General features: G+C 43.0%; 1 protein-coding gene across 1 annotated transcript; it reads left to right on the top strand.

The window, feature by feature from the left end:
- Positions 1 to 7,911: 7,911 nt before the first annotated feature.
- On the top strand, positions 7,912 to 10,080 carry LOC118370926 (forkhead box C1-A-like). Its single transcript, XM_035756154.2, has one exon. The coding sequence runs from the start codon at positions 8,161 to 8,163 to the stop codon at positions 9,574 to 9,576; it is 1,416 nt and encodes a 471-aa protein (XP_035612047.1). The 5' UTR covers positions 7,912 to 8,160; the 3' UTR covers positions 9,577 to 10,080.
- Positions 10,081 to 18,631: the final 8,551 nt, after the last annotated feature.

Raw genomic sequence — 18,631 nt, 5'->3', positions numbered from 1 at the left:
ACTGGTTAGATCTCAAAACTATAATCCTGACACGTGACCTAAAGAGTAACTATGTGAATAACTTATTTTTTATCAAAATGTCAGATAGAACCTTATAGTCCCAAGGATGAACATAGCGTATATCAGCTGGTGGTTAGCTGGCATATATCACAAACTCCCATCATAAACCCCATATAAGCCTTATTGACTGGGGGTTCCAAGGCATTCCTTTTACTGCTCTATTTACATTGGTAACGAGTTGGGGTAGCCTAGTGGTTAGAGTGTTGGACTAGTAACCGAAAGGTTGCAAGTTCGAATCCCCGAGCTGACAAGGTACAAATCTTTCGTTCTGCCCCTGAACAGGCAGTTAACCCACTGTTCCTAGGCCGTCATTGAAAATAAGAATTTGTTCTTAACTGACTTGCCTAGTAAAATAAAGGTAAAATTTAAATAAAAAATAATAACAATAAGGCACCTCTGGGTTTGTGGTACATAGCCAATATACCACGGCTAAGGGCTGTATCCAGGCACTACGCTTTGCATCGTGCATAAGAACAGCTCTTAGCTATGGTACTGTAGCGACCCGCACAGACTACTGTGTGTTATGTGTTATTCTATTCGTTGGTTGTGTTGTACTTACCAGTCCATGGGGTCCGGCATGCCACTCAACCTGCTATCTCCCAATCACGGGAATGCCTGGTCAAATGTTCTGATTGCCGGCATCCTGGTGGTTGGTACGCGAGAACGAGGGTTTAAAATGAGAGGCTGAAGGTGGGGGGGGGGCATTGCAAGGTGTTTAGCCATTGTTCTAGAATGATCTCTCTTACGTCTTGTCTTCACAAGATAATGTCAAAAGATAACCTGTTAAGTAAATTCATAAACTCAAACCTCTGTCTGTACAATTGTTCCTTTATGATCTAGCTAGGTCATTACATTGGTGTCAGAAGTAGCCCAGAGTCAGAAAAGCCTGCCTGGGTGACTGACATGGATGAACTCATTCTTGCTGTGTCGTTACAGGTGGCACGAAACACACGCCCTGGTCCCAGGGTCTGCTAGGGGTGTGGCCAGCCAGGCCATCTGCGCCGGGATTGCCCGATATCCCCCAGATCTCAGGGAAACGGCTCGGGGTCCGCATAGATGGGGCAGTGCGGACGCCTGGCTCTATTTCCCAACCACCACCATCTTCAGAAGGAGCCCACCAACATGGACAGGGGAGCAAGACTCCACATCTCCCAGAAGAAGACGAGGGCAAGCGGATGGAGCCCGTTGTTGTGATGGGCCGTTCCTGTGTTGGGGACTTTTGTCATGTCCCTGTCACTGTGGAGCGGGTGCCCTGCTCTGGCCTGGTGGACACTGGGTCCACAGTAACCCTGGTGAGGCCGGATATCGTGCCAGGTTGAACTCAGTTTGAGCCCACAACTGTGCAGCTTCCGCACAGTCACAGGTGAGCTGGCACCCATGAAAGGGAAGGGAATAATGACTCTGACAGTAGGGGGCAGGTCTGTGCGTCCTCCTGTGTGGGTGGTGGCTGTGCAGGACCCTTGTATCGGTTGGACTTTCTTAGGAGCACAGGCTGCCAAGTTAGACCTAAATAGGGGCACACTGAGCTTCCAGGGAGGGCTCATCTGGTGCAGCATGAGATCGATACAGGTGATGCTCGGCCCATCAAGACGTGTCCCAGCCATATACCGCTGGCACGCCAGGAGGCGGCAGACTGTGTTAGAGAGGCAGCGGGCAGACTTCATTAATGCCTTCAGACATCCCCTGTGCGGTGCCAGTCGTCATGGTTCCTGAGAAGGGGGGCAAGCTGAGTTTCTGTGTGGACTACAGGCGGCTGAATGAGGTAACTAGGAAGGACTCATACCCCATACCACATATCGATGAGTCGCTGGACCTGGTTAGGGGGTCCTCCTGGTTCTCCTCACTAGACCTCCGCAGTGGCTACTGGCAGGTGCCCCTCTCCCCAGAGGCCAGAGCCAAAACAGCGTTCTCCACTAACAGAGGACACTGGTAGTTCAAGGTCCTGTGCTTTGGCCTGTGCAATGCTCCAGCGTTTGATGGACAGGGTGCTGGATGGCATCCCCCGACACCAGTGTCTGGTATACCTCGACGAAATCCTGGACCATGGCAGCTCCTTCCAGTCAGCCCTGGAGGCACTACGGAATGTGCCGGAGAGGGTGGCTGCCGCAGGCCTAAAACTCCACCACGAGAAGTGCCACTTCATGAGGAGAGAGGTGTCCTTCTTGGGCCACCGAATGGGGAAGGAGGGGATCAGCACCATAGAGGACAAGGTGGGGGCTGTCAGAGACTGGCCCAACCCCACCAACCAGCATCAGCTGAAGAGCTTCCTGGGCCTGGCCTCGTACTACAGGAGGTTTGTACGGGGCTTCTCAGGCATCACTGATCACCTGAACCGCCTGCTACCGAAGAACAAGGCCTTCACTTGGACAGTGGAGTGCGAGGAGGCCAACACTCTCAAACGTTCATTGATCGAGGCCCCCGTGCTCCCCCCTGACCTCACCTTGCCCTTTATCCTGGACACAGACGCAAGCAATGTGGGCATGGGTGGGGGGTGCTGGCCCAGGTGGGGCCAGAGGGGGAGAGAGTGGTGTTCTACTTCAGTAAAACATTTGACAAACATGAGCGCCGTTACTGTGTCACCGGGCGGGAGCTCCTTGCTGTTGTGGCTTCCATCAAACACTTCAAGTACTACCTGGGTGGCCTGCGCTTTACTGTAAGGACTGACCATATCATATCTTTCAGAGAGCCAGAGAGAAGAGGTGGCAGGTGGTGGTCCCAAAAGCATTGCGGGAAGCTGTGCTCCAGAGCACTCTTGGGTGGGTGGAGACTGGACGCCGTGCGTGCGTGCCGTGCGTGCGTGCGTGCGTGCACATTACAGGGTGCCAAAGTGCTGAGAGAGTTTTACAGGGTGACCTGTGACGTTTTTATAGAATGCAATAGGAGAATGAAAACACATGGGGGCAGTGAAGACTCACAGTTTGCAGTAGGCCAGTCATCCAGACCTTATGAGATACTGTACTTAACTGGGTCTCTCTTGAAGAGGAGGGCTTCGTGTAACTGTTTGTAACATGCAATATGTTTATATGTCAAGAAAGTAATGTTTTCGAGGATGTGTTAGCGGGTAGCTGCGCCTCTACCCACTATAGCAATTAGTCAAAGATGTGTTAGTTGCTGGAGGATGTGCCACCAGGAATTAACAAGTGTAGAAAATTCGGGAGGCATTTTCTACCAAGATCGAACATACTCGACCCTGTGTCGAATCCCGACACGGCTGATGAATTTAGCCTCGAATCGTTGTTTTTTATGCTTTCTTTTCCTTACCATTGAAATCTGAGAGTAGAAAAGCATCGAGCTTCTGACAATCCTCGTTCCTTTTACCCGGTAAATCTGTCATCATCATCATCCATAGGCGGAAATCCCAGGGGGACGAGGGGACACGAACCCCCCATCCTGGGAAAAATATGATTTGCCCCCCCCAATATATCACTGTAAACATAACTATGTAATTTAAAATAATATTAATAATACGCAATGAAAGCACTTGTGCTGATTATAGACACTTAATAGCGCAACCCCCCCCGCCCTTTGCCTCACAATGGTTTGATCCACTGCCAGGTCTTTAGCTGACAAGGTAATAGAGGGTTCGTATCTACTGTCCGAAAGGCTCTCAATGCACGTAACTGACGTGAGGTTAATCCAGTCAATCGCGCCATATCAATGTTTTTTTTTTTAAATGTTGGCAGGGTTCACACACCAGCTGAATTTGCAGAGCTAGCGCGCAAACTAAAGCAAACATTGACTATCAAGATAGCTAGTACATATTTCATTTATGTAGCGTCGTCAAAGATGGAATATTTGCTGCTGTCGTCAGTTTATTCCAAGATCAGCATGCAGCTGCAGTGCTTCAACGTCCCCGTGATAAAGTTAACGATAAACTGAACAGAACGACACCCTCTTCTACCATTGTCTAAAATATATTTAATAGTCTTGTTGCAAAAGATAAATTATCGCCAGGGAACTTTATTTTATGTTACCTTTATTTAACCAGGTACATACTGGGCTGATAATGAACAGTGTTATAACTAGTATTATTATTAGTATTTATAATGATTTGAACAAGTTGGGACAACCCTTCAGTTAACTACAGTACCTATCAATTATCCAGTAGTAGTGATTATGGTTCCTCAATATACATTTAAAATATTACAACGTACGCTATGTGACACAGCACTACTTTTGGTGTCCCCGTCAGGAATGGCTCTTGAGAAAATGTCATGTAATTGTCCCCTCCAAAGTTGATATCAGATTTTCGCTCCTGTCATCATCCATAACTTTTTTATTATGAAAACCCGTCTCTTTTTGTCAAACCCTTCACCCTCTTCAGGATTCGAATTTATACAAGGGTAACGTACATGCGTTAAGCAAAGACAAGACAGTAGCTAAATCTTGTGTATCTCAAATAAGAGAAATTGCCTAACCTATACATGTAATATTAAGTTCACATCGAAAACGTAATGTTAACTATGTAAACTGCAGCACCCCTGGCCCTGATCGAACATCACTGACATGCAAGCCAATGCCGTTCAATGTCAGTAGGGGGCGCTGCATACCCACGAACCACTGGTTCCTGTAGCAGGTGGCCGCTTGTGTTGTGTTGAACAGTTTCCTCCAAGTCGTATTGCTCTGTCTATGGTCTTATGACTCCCTCAGTATTTATCAAAGAATCCCGACGAGGTCAAAAGCCTAGACTGCGTCGCGTTGGTTTTTTTTTTCTTCATATTTCTATCTTACACTGTTTGCCCTCTTTGGCTATTCTAGACCAGCATACCACGTCTATTTATTTGAGCTTTTAACTGTTTCGTTCTGGGAACACCTCCCCTGTTTAGTCCTAAAATGTGAGAAGGGAACAAGCTCGTAAAATGTGATATATCACTACAATTATAATGCCGAGACCAGAGCAGTCAGTGAGTGGAAAGTTCCATTGACTTTTAAGTTCCAAAAAGCTGTCCATAGACTTCACGATTTGATAAACGATCACTTCTACGCCAGTGGCTAATCTGAATTTAAATCTTTCTTATCATAAAACATGAACACATTTAGCACATTAGCTTACTTTTACATAAACATATGGATGTGGTGCATGCTTTCTCGGTCACATTCTATTTCTGATATGTGGATCCCCAAACTAATATAACGGAGAAAATACTGTCGATTCCATCGAAATATTACAATTTACACCAATACACAATCGTCTGAATTGTAAGTAAAGGAAATTATTGATAATATCTTGCCAAATTGTTTAAGTGAATTCAAAATAAGTCACATTGATTCTACACAGAAAATACGATGTTTTGCAGCCACAAGTTTATTTTTATTGAATCTAATATTAAATGCGCCATGCAGTTTTTGAATAATAAACTAATTCAAATAAAGGCCATGCAAATAATGCATAGCCCCCAAAACATTGCTATTAATAACAACATGTTAACCTTCGAATATAATTGTCATTCTAAATGAATAAATGAATAAATATAATTGTTATTATAACAGAACTATTTAATTATTTGAATGATTGCGTTGCTGCTCAGATGTAATTTGACCCTGGCTTTGTATGTTATAGGAAACAATAATGTACTGTAAGGCTATCTATTTCTTGCCGAGGCCTATTATTTATGATATTATAATTAATATGAATTAATTGAGAAATTAACATTAATTTACCAAGTTTATATAATTCAGCAAGTAATTTATTTTAATCAACAGTTATAATATTAGACCTATTATCACCGTATTTTTCTCGGGAACACTGTGGCACTGTGTCTCTCTCTCTCTCTCTCTCTCTCTCTCTCTCTCTCTCTCTCTCTCTCTCTCTCTCTCTCTCTCTCTCTCTCTCTCTCTCTCTCTCTCTCTCTCTCTCTCTCTCTCTCACAATTCAATTCAAATGGCTTTATTGACATGGGAAACGTGTTTACAATGCCAAAGCAAGTGAAACGGATAGTAAACAAAATAAATGAAATGAACAATTAGAAATGAACAGTAAACCCTACCCTCACAGACGTTTAGAGAAATTTCACCGGGCGTATCTCGCCTCTACTTCCCACCATCAAGATCCAACACTAGAATGACACAGATGTGACAGTTATGTAGATGGTCTATTACAGATAGTTTATTTTATTTTATTTGGCTAATGATACTAATAGGCCTACTAATAAAACATATTGAGACGTCTAAAATGCAGTTGCAATAATATCCCCCAAACATAGCCTACACTGAGTAATAGTAACCCAGGCCTACATTAGAACAAAAGTTAGAACAAAAGTTAATTTGGCTGAGATAGTTATATCAAAATTCACGTACGCCTACAACAAGTATTATTTGTTAACAAAATATTGTAATACTCATATAGGCAATAGGTAGTCTAATTCCTAATAAAGGGATGGCCTGTCAGCAATTCCCAATACAGTGATGTCGTTGTTAGCACCTTTTGATACTAAATCCGTGCTTGTATTGAAATATTTAGATCGTGGCGTATGTTGATGAACTCAGCATCACGGTCCCAAACAGCAGAGGAGAGCACTGATATCATATCAGCATGTTGCTGTCGATTACATCGAGTGTGCCTTTTTATATCGGTAGGCTAATATGTGGTAGGCCTGTGGTAAGACCCTATGCATTCTTCATTATAGGCTATAGGAAGAATACAGGCCGAGTTTAAGAATTGATCATCAAAGCCTGTTAAAAGCGTTTGAAGCAGTGACAGTAATAAGGTAGGCATCCATCCCTCCTCCAGGTTAGTCATTTACATCGTGTGGAATCTCTGACACCTCTCATTTTGTTGTGCTGTGCCCATCAGAAAAGATTACAGGGCAGAGATTACTATTTAACTACTGAAAAATACCCCGGTCAAACCCGGACGACGCTGGGACAATTGTGCGCTGCCCTGTGGGGACTCCCGATCACGGCCGGTTGTGATATACAGCCCGGGATCGAACAAGGTTCTGTAGTGGTGCAGCTAGAACTGAGGTGCAGGGCCTAGACCGTTGCACCACTTGGGAGCCTAAAATGCCCCTGGTCTTTTAGCCAGCATTTGATTTTGTGCTTTAAATAACATAAATTCAAGTTAGTTGTGTAGTTGAATTAGCATTGCTGTCATTGATTATATAATGTTTTATAGATTAATTTAATTTGTAACCCGTGAGATTGACACGGAAAAATTATAGTAAAATTATACTGTCATCCATAAAGAGAAAACCAAATTAAAATAAACTTTCTGGTTTTATATTCAATATAGACGTATAGCAAGGTAATACAAAAAATATATATAGAAAACGTTTTTAAATGTATAAACAAATAATTAATTTCAAATGAGGTGAAATGATTGAAGACTTCGTGTAATTGTACATTTACACACTGTAACAAAAATATACGGTATGTGAATATGTATGAAAAACAGATAATATGAATATTAAGCCATATACTTTAAATAGGCCTATGTTAATGGTTCAATATTGCACAAACCGTTGGCAAATTGAGCAATACTATAGCGTTGTCCCTCAAATCATCTTACGTGAGCTGGGAGTTCCCCACACCTCTCCTTGTTTAATTTCAGTGTGTGTGTGTGTGTGTGTGTGTGTGTGTGTGTGTGTGTGTGTGTGTGTGTGTGTGTGTGTGTGTGTGTGTGTGTGTGTGTGTGTGTGTGTGTGTGTGTGTGTGTGTGTGTGTGTGTGTGTGTGTGTGTGTGTGTGTGTGTGTGTGCGTGTCTCACACAGCTTGGAAGGATCTTTGACTGCTGCAACTTTGCTTTTCCTCGTGCACGTTCGAATCGAGCTCCCATCGGATTGGATGTTGGAACGCATTCGGGGAGGAGCAGCCACAGGCCAAAACGTGAACAGAGTAAAACAAGTTTCTCTGTCGTGACGGATGCTTGAGCTGTAGTTTTCTCAATGTTCGCCTCAGTAGACTGTGCGCAGCCTTCACTCCAGTCACCCTGGCAAGCCGTGGCGTAGGCTAAACATATTTCCACAAACTCCCTTCGCAACAAACAGAAAATAAAGCAAAGGAGACTGCGAAGGAAACCGGAGCTACCCATCCCCGTCCGGCTGAAACTTTTGGGAGAGTTCTTCATTCTTTCAAACTTTACGGGAAGGCGAGGAGGAGAGAATGCAGGCGCGCTACTCCGTCTCCAGTCCTAACTCCCTTGGCGTCGTGCCTTACATTAGTAGTGACCAGAGCTACTACCGGGCCGCGACCGGTGGAGGATACACCGGTATGTCTGCTCCCATGAGTATGTACTCTCACCCGGCCCAAGACCAGTACCAGGCCAGCATGGCGCGTGCGTACGGACCGTACACCCCGCAGCACCAGCCCAAGGACATGGTCAAACCTCCGTACAGCTACATCGCCCTCATCACCATGGCGATACAGAACTCACCAGACAAGAAGGTGACACTGAATGGGATTTATCAATTTATCATGGAGAGGTTTCCGTTCTACCGAGATAACAAGCAGGGCTGGCAGAACAGCATCCGGCATAACCTGTCCCTCAACGAGTGCTTCGTCAAAGTGGCCCGGGACGATAAGAAGCCGGGTAAAGGCAGCTACTGGACTCTGGATCCGGACTCATATAACATGTTCGAGAACGGCAGCTTCCTGAGGCGTCGCAGACGGTTCAAGAAGAGTAATGTTCAGAAGGACAAGGATGACAGGCAAGGCAAGGACTCGTCAAGGAGAGGAGCCCCTGACCTGGAGAACGAGCAGCCCGTGCAAGGCTCCCAGCCCGTGCGCATCCAGGATATAAAGACGGAGAACGGGACTTCTACTCCTCCACAGGCCGAGTCCCCAGGCTTACCTGTACCCAAAACAGAGAGTCCTGGCAGCAGCAGTAGTATGTCCACCGGCAGCCCTCACAGTGTGCCCTCCGCCCGGTCCCTCTCAATGGAGGGCCCCGAGCATCACCACCACATCCAGGCCGCGGCGCAGGGCTTCAGCGTGGACAACATCATGACCTCACTTCGGGGGTCGCCCCAGGGCACCACGGAGCTCACGTCCCCTCTTATCGCATCCTCTAGGACAGGTATAACCCCCTCTCTATCGCTCAACTATTCCCCCAACCAGACGTCTGCTTACAACTCACCAAACTGCAACCAGAACTCCATCTCCACGAACTCTAACGCTACATACCATTGCAACATGCAAGCCATGAGCTTGTACGCCGGAGACCGAGGCGGCCACCTCGCGCCCTCCACCACGGTGGACGAGACACTGTCCGATTACTCCATCACCACGACGACCACATCCCCGCTCGGGCATGGCAACCTGAGCGTGGGACAGGATGGTGGTCACCATGCGCACCAGGGCCGGCTCGCGTCCTGGTACGGGGACCTGGGACATCTGGGCACGAGCTACCCGGCACAGCAACAGAACTTCCACTCGGTGCGAGAGATGTTCGAGTCTCAACGGATCGGTTTGAATAGCTCCCCGGTTAACGGGAATAATAGCTGTCAAATGGCTTTCCCCTCCGGTCAATCCATCTACCGTACTTCCGGAGCTTTCGTTTATGACTGCAGCAAGTTCTAAAAACAACAAAACCATGTTTTTTTTTAAACGAATAACTTTAATATATATATTTTCATCTTTTTGTACTTAAACCTTCCTCATACCGGTCCATTATTCCTCACAGAATGGACTAAACATATTGAGAGAGATGAGATTTGTTCTGGTGTGTATGTCAGACAGAGGGGTGTGTTACAACACCAAAAAACACGTAAGTTTTTTTCTCTCTCACTTCGGGAACTTTGTTTTTAAAGATTGTTGTTTTAACATCCACCATTTTATAAACGTGTTATTGATTGTAAATTGCATATAGTAATTTATTATTAGAAAGTAAGGGATTCTAGTTGGATGTTCTGGACTAAAGTTTCCAAATTCAGCTGCCTAAAATTGTCCTAGGAATTGTTATTTTATTTTAAAAAAGGAGGGGAACTTGTATACCGACCTATTCTATTAAATGTTTTGTCTTATTTGTTAGAAGTATTCTGAAGGCATTGCATTGTTTGTCTAATAAATTGCCAATCCATTTGATTTAAATCTGACGTGTTTATTAGCTCGCCACAGAGGCCTATATTGTCCTGGCTTTAGAATAAGGGACGCAATGTCAAATAAAGTTTGGCTTATCATTGCAAAATTAGGTGTCATGGTGCATTTTCTGTTCGTACATAGACGTCATTTGTATATAGGCCTATGGTTCAAATCATGTGTCATTTTAAAAGACTGAGGTATGCCTAAACATAAACAAACTGCAGGGGACGTTTTTGTCTTCTGTATTTCGAATTAATTCTACAAAACAGAAACGATGGTACAAAACACCTCACACAGCGTGACTACATTTACGGCGGCTATTTAGAGTATTTAAGGCGTTCTGTTTCTTGTCTCGATGTACTGTGATGGCCTTATGGCCCTGCTACAATAATGAGGCCTATTGGGGTACATCAGCACGCAGTTTTGTTCTGCTAGCAAACGTTGCAGTCTGTAGTGAGTTGCATTTGTTTATTTTCTTGAGAAATCCCTGTAAAAACACAAACCGTTTCAACGAGGTGACAATCTTATGAGTCCCAGTATTATTACAACGTAAAGCAATACTACACACACACACACACACACAAGGCTACAGCCACTAATCCGATTGTTCTGATGTATTACATGTACTGTAATCCGAAAGGATGTAATATAGGCTATATGTTTGTTCCTGGGCTTGTAGTGTATTATGCAAGTACCCAGGGTTTGTGATATATATCCGTGTAATTGTTAGTTATTCCTGTGAAAGGATGGGCTATTGTTATGGTAACATAACAAATGTTTCCACATACCTCTCCTTGGGATATGGGATGTGCGGGGGAAATACGATTGGTGGGTCCGATTGGTGGGTCCGATTGGTGGGTCCAAAACATCCAATCAAAATAATGATGAGCAAAATGCTAGTTTTGTTTCTACATTTAGGACTATCTTGAATGCAGGGTTTGCAATATTTGGGCATGTGTGCTTTGTTATAAAAAGGCTACTGGGCCTACTCGTCTGCCTTGGCCTATATTTGTGTAGTCAGCAGAAATGAAATGTTCCACAGAACTACAGCACACAATCTGAGATAGAGAGGAGAGGGACAGAGATGAGAGAGAGAGAGAGAGAGATGAGAGAGAGAGAGAGAGAGAGAGAGAGAGAGAGAGAGAGAGAGAGAGAGAGAGAGAGAGAGAGAGATACATAACTACACAAACAAATGTTGTGTTTGTGCAATTAAGATACCGTAGTAATTTATATTCTAAAATCATAAGGCTATATTGAGGAGGGATGTGGAGTCAATTTGGTGACAACATATGTAAACTTGGCTTGGCTTTTTTTCCCCCTGAGATGAGATACTCTGTCATCATCTTGACCTCCAGGCCTCCTTTAGTTTAACGGGTCCTTGGTGCAGGGCGAGCCAGGAGCCAAACGTTGTAACACGGCTATTGATGGAGGGCTAGGTCGCTGTTTAGGCTACTAGCTCCCCGGTGCCAGGGTATCCGGCTGTTGTTTGGAGTGGCCACGTGTGTTTACGGACGCTTAGTTATACCACGCATACCTGAAATATTATCTTTGCCAGATGTTTGGTTGCTGCAGCAACTTGTTAAAGATTACATAAAACATTGCCAACGACACACACACAAGAGAGAGAGAGAGAGAGAGAGAGAGAGAGAGAGAGAGAGAGAGACTTTGAATTCATTTAAATTCGGAATTAAAAGTATAATTGTTCATCTAGATATTGTTAGAAAAAAAATATTCGGTTTCAAGATGCTATAGGACAAGATCTGATGAAAATGTGTTATCTCCTTTTGCATTACTATATCGTTATTATTATTATTATTATTATTATTATTATTATTATTATTATTATTATTATTATTATTACTATTATTTCCTTTAATTAAATACACACCCATTTGTACCATTTAAGATGTTTTAAAATAATCACTGCTAAGATATTACTGTAGCTTGACTGTTTGAATTGCAGATACAACAAATTTGCAGTTAATACAAATTCACAACAAAATTGTATTGGTTTCCTTAAAAACTACGAACATGTTTGTGTAGCAGACCACCAGTCAAGCTACTTCATCGTTCCAACTGAGTAACAATTGGTAGTCACTACAGTTTGGGCAATTTGCTCGTTAATTGAGTGTACAGGCACGTCAGAAAGCATCTGCTTGCTTACTGTGTCAAAGACAATATTCTCCCTCCCTCCCTAATCCGCGGCCTCTAAGCATGTGGCCCTGGGTCTGACTATTACACGGAGTAACTGACTGGGGGCCCTCCCAAATTACACCCTATTCCCTAGCGCCAGGGCGTCAAAACGTAGAGCACTATATATGGGAATAGGGTACCATTTGGGAAACAGCTTGGGGCTCAGTCAAACATATGAGAATAATGATTTTAGCCTATATGCATTATATCACATACCTCCGCGCTGAGCCAGAACCAGCAGCCAGTCGGCCCCGGGCTCTGTGGATTAAAGAACATTGGAGGAGAGGAGATAGTTTTACTCTCGGACACCAGCGCTTTGCTGAAGCCCAAATGTAATGCAGGTGTGTCTGTAGGGCAAGTAGGGGAGGCAGGACTGGGTCGGAGCTTAGACTTCTCTTTGGTTGTCAGTGAACATGTGTCATTGTTGTGATTGCTTGCATTTGTGAAACTATTGGATCGAAAATGGAGCAAGTGAACAGGCAACACTACACCGCAGCACAAATGCTCCACTCAATCTAGGCTGCTTGACAGCCCAAACCAAAATCTTTCCAGTCCGTCGACCTGTTCCAGGCTGTTAGTCTGTAGTAATAAACACTGCTAATGTTGCTTATTAACCTGGATGGTTTTATCCACATTTTATTATGGCGCATAAACTATTGGTGTATCAGTAGCCTAATAAAAACAACTTCCTTGTAGTCTACTGGTTAGAGGCTGTACCGTTTTTATCACCACAACACAAAAGAAACAACTATACATGTAGATCTATGCATTGGCAAAGGCTGTATCACAACAATACACATATAATTAGATTGAAATATAATAGTGGCCGAGCAATATTTCAATAGGCAGATAGTTCAAATGTTGATCGTCTCTCATAGATGCCTAGCCATAATCGCGCTAATAAAATACATCATATTCTTTCCGAAGTAATAAACGAACTTCAAGTCGGCGCACGAAGATGGATGGCGCTGTCACGAACCGGCCAGGTCAGGAAGGAATCAAATTCAATCAGCGCGCGGAATCATTTTTCATGGGACGGAAAAGGCAGAGCGAGAGGTAGAGGTCAATGGGGAGGATGTCAACAATGCTTCATAAAAAGGCGAAGCGACGTGCTGCCACTATATGAGCACCGGTTGCTTTCTGAAGCTGCCTAGTGGCTATAGGCCTACCACTTCTGGCCTAAAACACTCTCCCGCGCTGTTTACACAATCCTCAGAATACATCATGGATTATTACTGTTGACAAGACAGAGATGACTAATCGATTAGGTTACTTGGCCACCCTCCTCCACACGCACAACTACATACATGCACAGCACTAGCTAATAGGCTACACTATAGCCTAGGCGTTAACACAAAAATAATGTATTATTTTACAACACTTGAACCTTCTTTAAAGATATGCCTGTCTCCACAAAATTATAATAATTATTTTGTGGAGACAGGCATATCTTTAAAGAAGGTTCAAGTGTTGTAAAATAATACATTCTGTAGGTCTACTATTGATTTGAACTTTATTTAGGTTGACAGATAGTGAGGGGAGTGCTTGCCTTTATGACAAAAATAATGCATGTGATCAGTTTTTCAGATAAAATAAGGCGTTATGCAAATGGACACGTTATTAATATTGAGGTTAAAATTAAGTTATTACACGTTAATTAAATATGGGTTGCTAAATACTCATTTTATGGACACAGATAATATTTAATCAAGGCGAGGAGTTCTGCTGCAATAACGATAACCGGACTTGTTTTAACTCTTGATTTAATACTAGAAAAATAATTTTTGTCAAGAAATAAAGGAATTTGGACAGATATGAAATAAAGGAATTGAACTTTCAAACTATGCATTATGCATTATAGTTATGAAAGAATTAGGTTAAAACAAACAGCCTAGTATAGGAAAAGATTGCTGACCTCGCAGGCAATATTCTAACAATAGCCTTGATTCAAGTAGCCTAAGTATGACCACAACAACACAATTTCCCCATGACTATTAAACTGTATTTGACTATTTGTTAGGTGTTGCACATTCCACAATGAACTAAACATGTAATTAAAAACGTAATGAGTGAACGTGAGAATGTCTGTTGGAATGTCATGACCATTCGCTCAATGCGCACACACACTGACATGGGCTGTATATGAGCGTCAGGGGCCAGAGTTTATCAAATCAATTTGCCAGGCAATAGCAATATCACACAACACACACACACACACACACGCACACACACGCACACACACACACACACACACACACACACACACACACACACACACACACACACACACACACACACACACACACACACACACACACACACACACACACACACACACACACACACACACACAGAGGACGTGTAACGCTTCGCTGAGACCCTCCCCTCGCCTTTCAATTAAGCTGTTAAGGCCTACAAAACCCAACACGTTTGGCCGCCTTCAAGATAAAGCTGTAGGCTACGCCACTCAATAACACGTCAATGTATGATTACGTCACAAAACATAATCTAGGGTCATTCAATCTCCCCTCTGTCTAACACGTCTGATACATTAAGACATCATTTACTAAGCACTGTTTAAGGTCGTGGTGGGGATAAATCTAACCACAGGAGTGTCACGTCTGTCTCATCGCCCAGGCCGGTCCTATGCGGGCAGGCCTCGGTGCAACATCCGGGGGAGCCAAGGAGTTGGGGAGATCAAAACGCTTGGAGGCGCGCCATTTTCCAAACCAATCGGAAAAATCAGAAGTGACGGTGAAGATTGCCACTGCTTCGTGGGGACGTTTAGTGGTTCTAAGACACGATAGGTTCTATTACAATAGTGTAATTGAGCAAGGCTTATACCTATCAACTGTCGTAAACCGATATGCCAAACACCAATTCAAGGATTATGATTATGAGTCAATATGTTGGCAAGAAAATGAGAACACGAAACAGTAATTATCACTATGTAAACAGCGAACAGTAAACTATGAATTTAGGCTACTCGATACAGTATTGCTATAAACTAGACATATAGGCTATCCAAGTGACAAGAGAATGAACAATTAAAGGCTTTTGTACGGGTTCTCAGGTAATCGAGACGATCTCATGCTTCTCTATTCGCTCATCAGTTGGTGACAGTCAGCCTTTAGAAATAGCACACAAATAATTTTACAGGAAAAAGACAAAACATACAACATTTTAGATTAATGTTCATATCGCATCAGTTTTTGGCGCCCTTTCTGATGGTAATCTCAATCTGCTATGTTTTATTAGAGATAAATCCAATTACAGTGTTCCAATTACCAAACAATTTCCCCTTTACTTGTTTATTTATCGAGGCAGTGGAGAATGTCAGAAATGCTAAGCACTAATAGGGTTCAGATGACTTAAGGACGCCATTTCCGCTGGAGTTTTTCGATATTCACGCTCTCTTTTCACTCTCACTTTTGATTTATTTAAATAGTATATAGCCTATAGCCTACTAGGTGTATTTTCATTAATTCTCTGTTGCTTTATGAAGAACAGGTGATAGCTGATTTTAAACGGTGACCTATGACACGAAAAACAAAAACACATTGAGAATGCATTCCAAACTGGTAAGGCAATGATTTGTCTCGGGCCTGTATATATTACATTTGGATCATATTTATGAAACCAATCATTTTAATGAGACCTTATATTCAAATTGAGGCAAAAATATTTGCAATACAACACCATACCCTCCATTTCACACATTAGGAATAGCCTAAGGTTAATGAACAGAGAGCGATAAAAAACGTTTTTTTTTAAGACCACCATTTCAGGAGATTGTTAGAGTATTTAATTTTATTTTGCTCTACTCTTTTAATGTCGAAATTGTTATTTGAGTTTTTCATAGCCAAGTTCTTCTGAAAAATATGGTGATGGCACACACTCCTCTCGCGTTCTTTTCGAGTAAGTCCAGCCTGGAACAGGATCGCCTGCCTTCAGTTCCCGTGCGTTCTGAAAGACGAGCCTCGACCAGCACAGTGCTGCTGCAGTTAGTGGTGGCGCGCGGCTGGGCCCGTGCACCTGTGTGGGGCCGGTAGGGCGCGAGGAGGAGACTCGGCACAGTGGAAACTGGTGTGTTTTTGCTCGCAGCCGGGTTCTGCTGGGCTCCAGGGCCAACCTCAAAGCTCCATCTGTTACCAATTACAGGTCCACACAGATGCAGCGCTGTCTCCAATGGTCAAACCGTGAGTTTAAATGTTCGAGGTGATGTCTTTAAGAACAAAAAAGAGAGAGAGAGGCAGGCAGGCAGGCAAATCTATACAAATCAGTTCGTTCCCTCTTTGCAAACTTACTTTGAAACCTTACATTTTCAATTTAAGAAAAAATGTCAAAGGGTTATACGTTATAAGGAATCGTTTTAAGAAGGTCATAACAAGGATAATTTATCTACTTGATATTAAGACCCCTTGAATTATCCCAAAAATATATAACATATTTTATTTATGAAAAGTTATTTTGGGTCTTACTGCTATTAACCCAAACAAACGCATTGAATAACATATTCACAAGATGGAACGACAGATGGAACAACTGAAGTGTCTCTCCTTTATCTAAGGGATATAAGAAATGTCAGGAAACATATACATACATATGTATATATATATATATATATATGTATGTGTGTATCTAACCCCATATTTTTGGCATTAAACAGTCTCCATATATACTTTCATTTTTTAAGACGGGTATGGGACCTTCAGACTGGTCTTGTGAGGCCTGTGGGTTTCCTAGAGCAAAACAACTGACATGCATATGCTCGTGAGAGTCTCATCTTTCAATCTCTTCATAATAGCTTGAAGGTCAAACCATTCGGAAGCTACAGACGCTTTTGGAAGAAGACCGATTTTTGGAATGTCTCATGGTCTGACAAACAGTGCTCCAGCTCTGTCACCTTTCACCGCAAATGCAAAAGTGCAACATAGGCGGATGCAGTAGATTGAGACTCACCCAATGCAATAAAAAAAATATCTCTGTCTAAAACTGATAGATTTTATTGGGATTTTTTAAAATTATTATGCTAATTAGATTTCCGCGGGGGCGCGGACATCGACTTTAGCGGGATTGGTCAAGCGGTTCATTTTCCACACATTCCAGCAGGAGTCAACGACAAAAACGACAGAGGTCATTATGTAGAGTAGAAGCAGCCTCCCGGGAGCGCTCTGCTTGGACCGGGCACACAGAACGTCTAGATTGAGACACATTCTGCAGGAGTGGGATCCAGGGCCAGGCCTTGAGGAAGCGCATTTCCTGGGGAATTAATAGGGGCAGTGTGCTCACGGGGCAAACCGAGGAACGCCGAGTGCGAGAAGGGAAATGACAGGGGAAGGGAAATGACAGGGGCTGGGACTCGATCGACCTCTGACCAACCTGGGCGCGAGACTCTCTCAGACAACATTACTCCAATATTCTGACTCGCCTCAAGCTTGAGGTTTTACCTCTAAAATACCCTTACAAGATTTAACCAAAGACAAAACATCTCTCCCCTATTTATCAGGCACACATTTGTACACGTGTCCTCTGGTCTATCCACATATTTGTGGAATAACGTTGAATTATCATCCACATCATAAACACTTAGGATAATTACAATTTGAAGGTGAAAGTGCTGAAGCGTTTGGGTATCAACAGTCAAGAAAATATTCACAAAGTATAGGGCCAACTAATATATCAAATAACAGGTTTTATTGTATTTATATTCTTAAATACATATGTCAAATGATTGCACAAACGTTGAATGAAATCTATAAAATATTTTCGGGTCATTTTACAAATGACAGACGGATAGACTTAATTTGGGACAGAAAAGTGACGAAACAATGATTTCCAGAGGAGTTGTAATATTCCTTCTAACGTACAGTAGCGACTGTAGAGCACTGTGTGGTCTGGAGTGCTCCGCTGATTCCCGAGGTTTGCATTGATTTACAGGACGTGGTTTTATGTGTTTGTAGTATTCTTCATGAGTTGGATGTCAGCATCAACTTTCAAAAGCCCTAAGACAAAAATAAGGGAAATAATGGAGACAGCATAATTTGCATGCATCAAATCTGTTCAGATAACTGCTTTCTCTTTATTTAGTCATGTTGATGTCATTTACTGTGTTGGTAAGTGGGAGATTTGTCCAAATTGGTTGGTTTAATCAGAGTTTAGCTTCTTCTTATCGCTCTATTAGGCTCATAACCAGGTATAAAGCATTCGTTTTGCTACTTAAAAGCTGCTGAATTTCCCCAGTTGAAGTTGTGTTTAAAAAAGTGGACTGACAACACAAGAGGCTGGCTGGGAAGAATGTCATCAAAGAAGACCAGCATGCTGTGCATCTCCAGTCCCACCACACACACACACACACACA

Source organism: Oncorhynchus keta, chromosome 26 (assembly GCF_023373465.1).
Source record: "Oncorhynchus keta strain PuntledgeMale-10-30-2019 chromosome 26, Oket_V2, whole genome shotgun sequence".
Lineage (NCBI taxonomy): Eukaryota > Metazoa > Chordata > Actinopteri > Salmoniformes > Salmonidae > Oncorhynchus > Oncorhynchus keta.
This window is presented reverse-complemented; position numbering and strand designations above follow the sequence as displayed.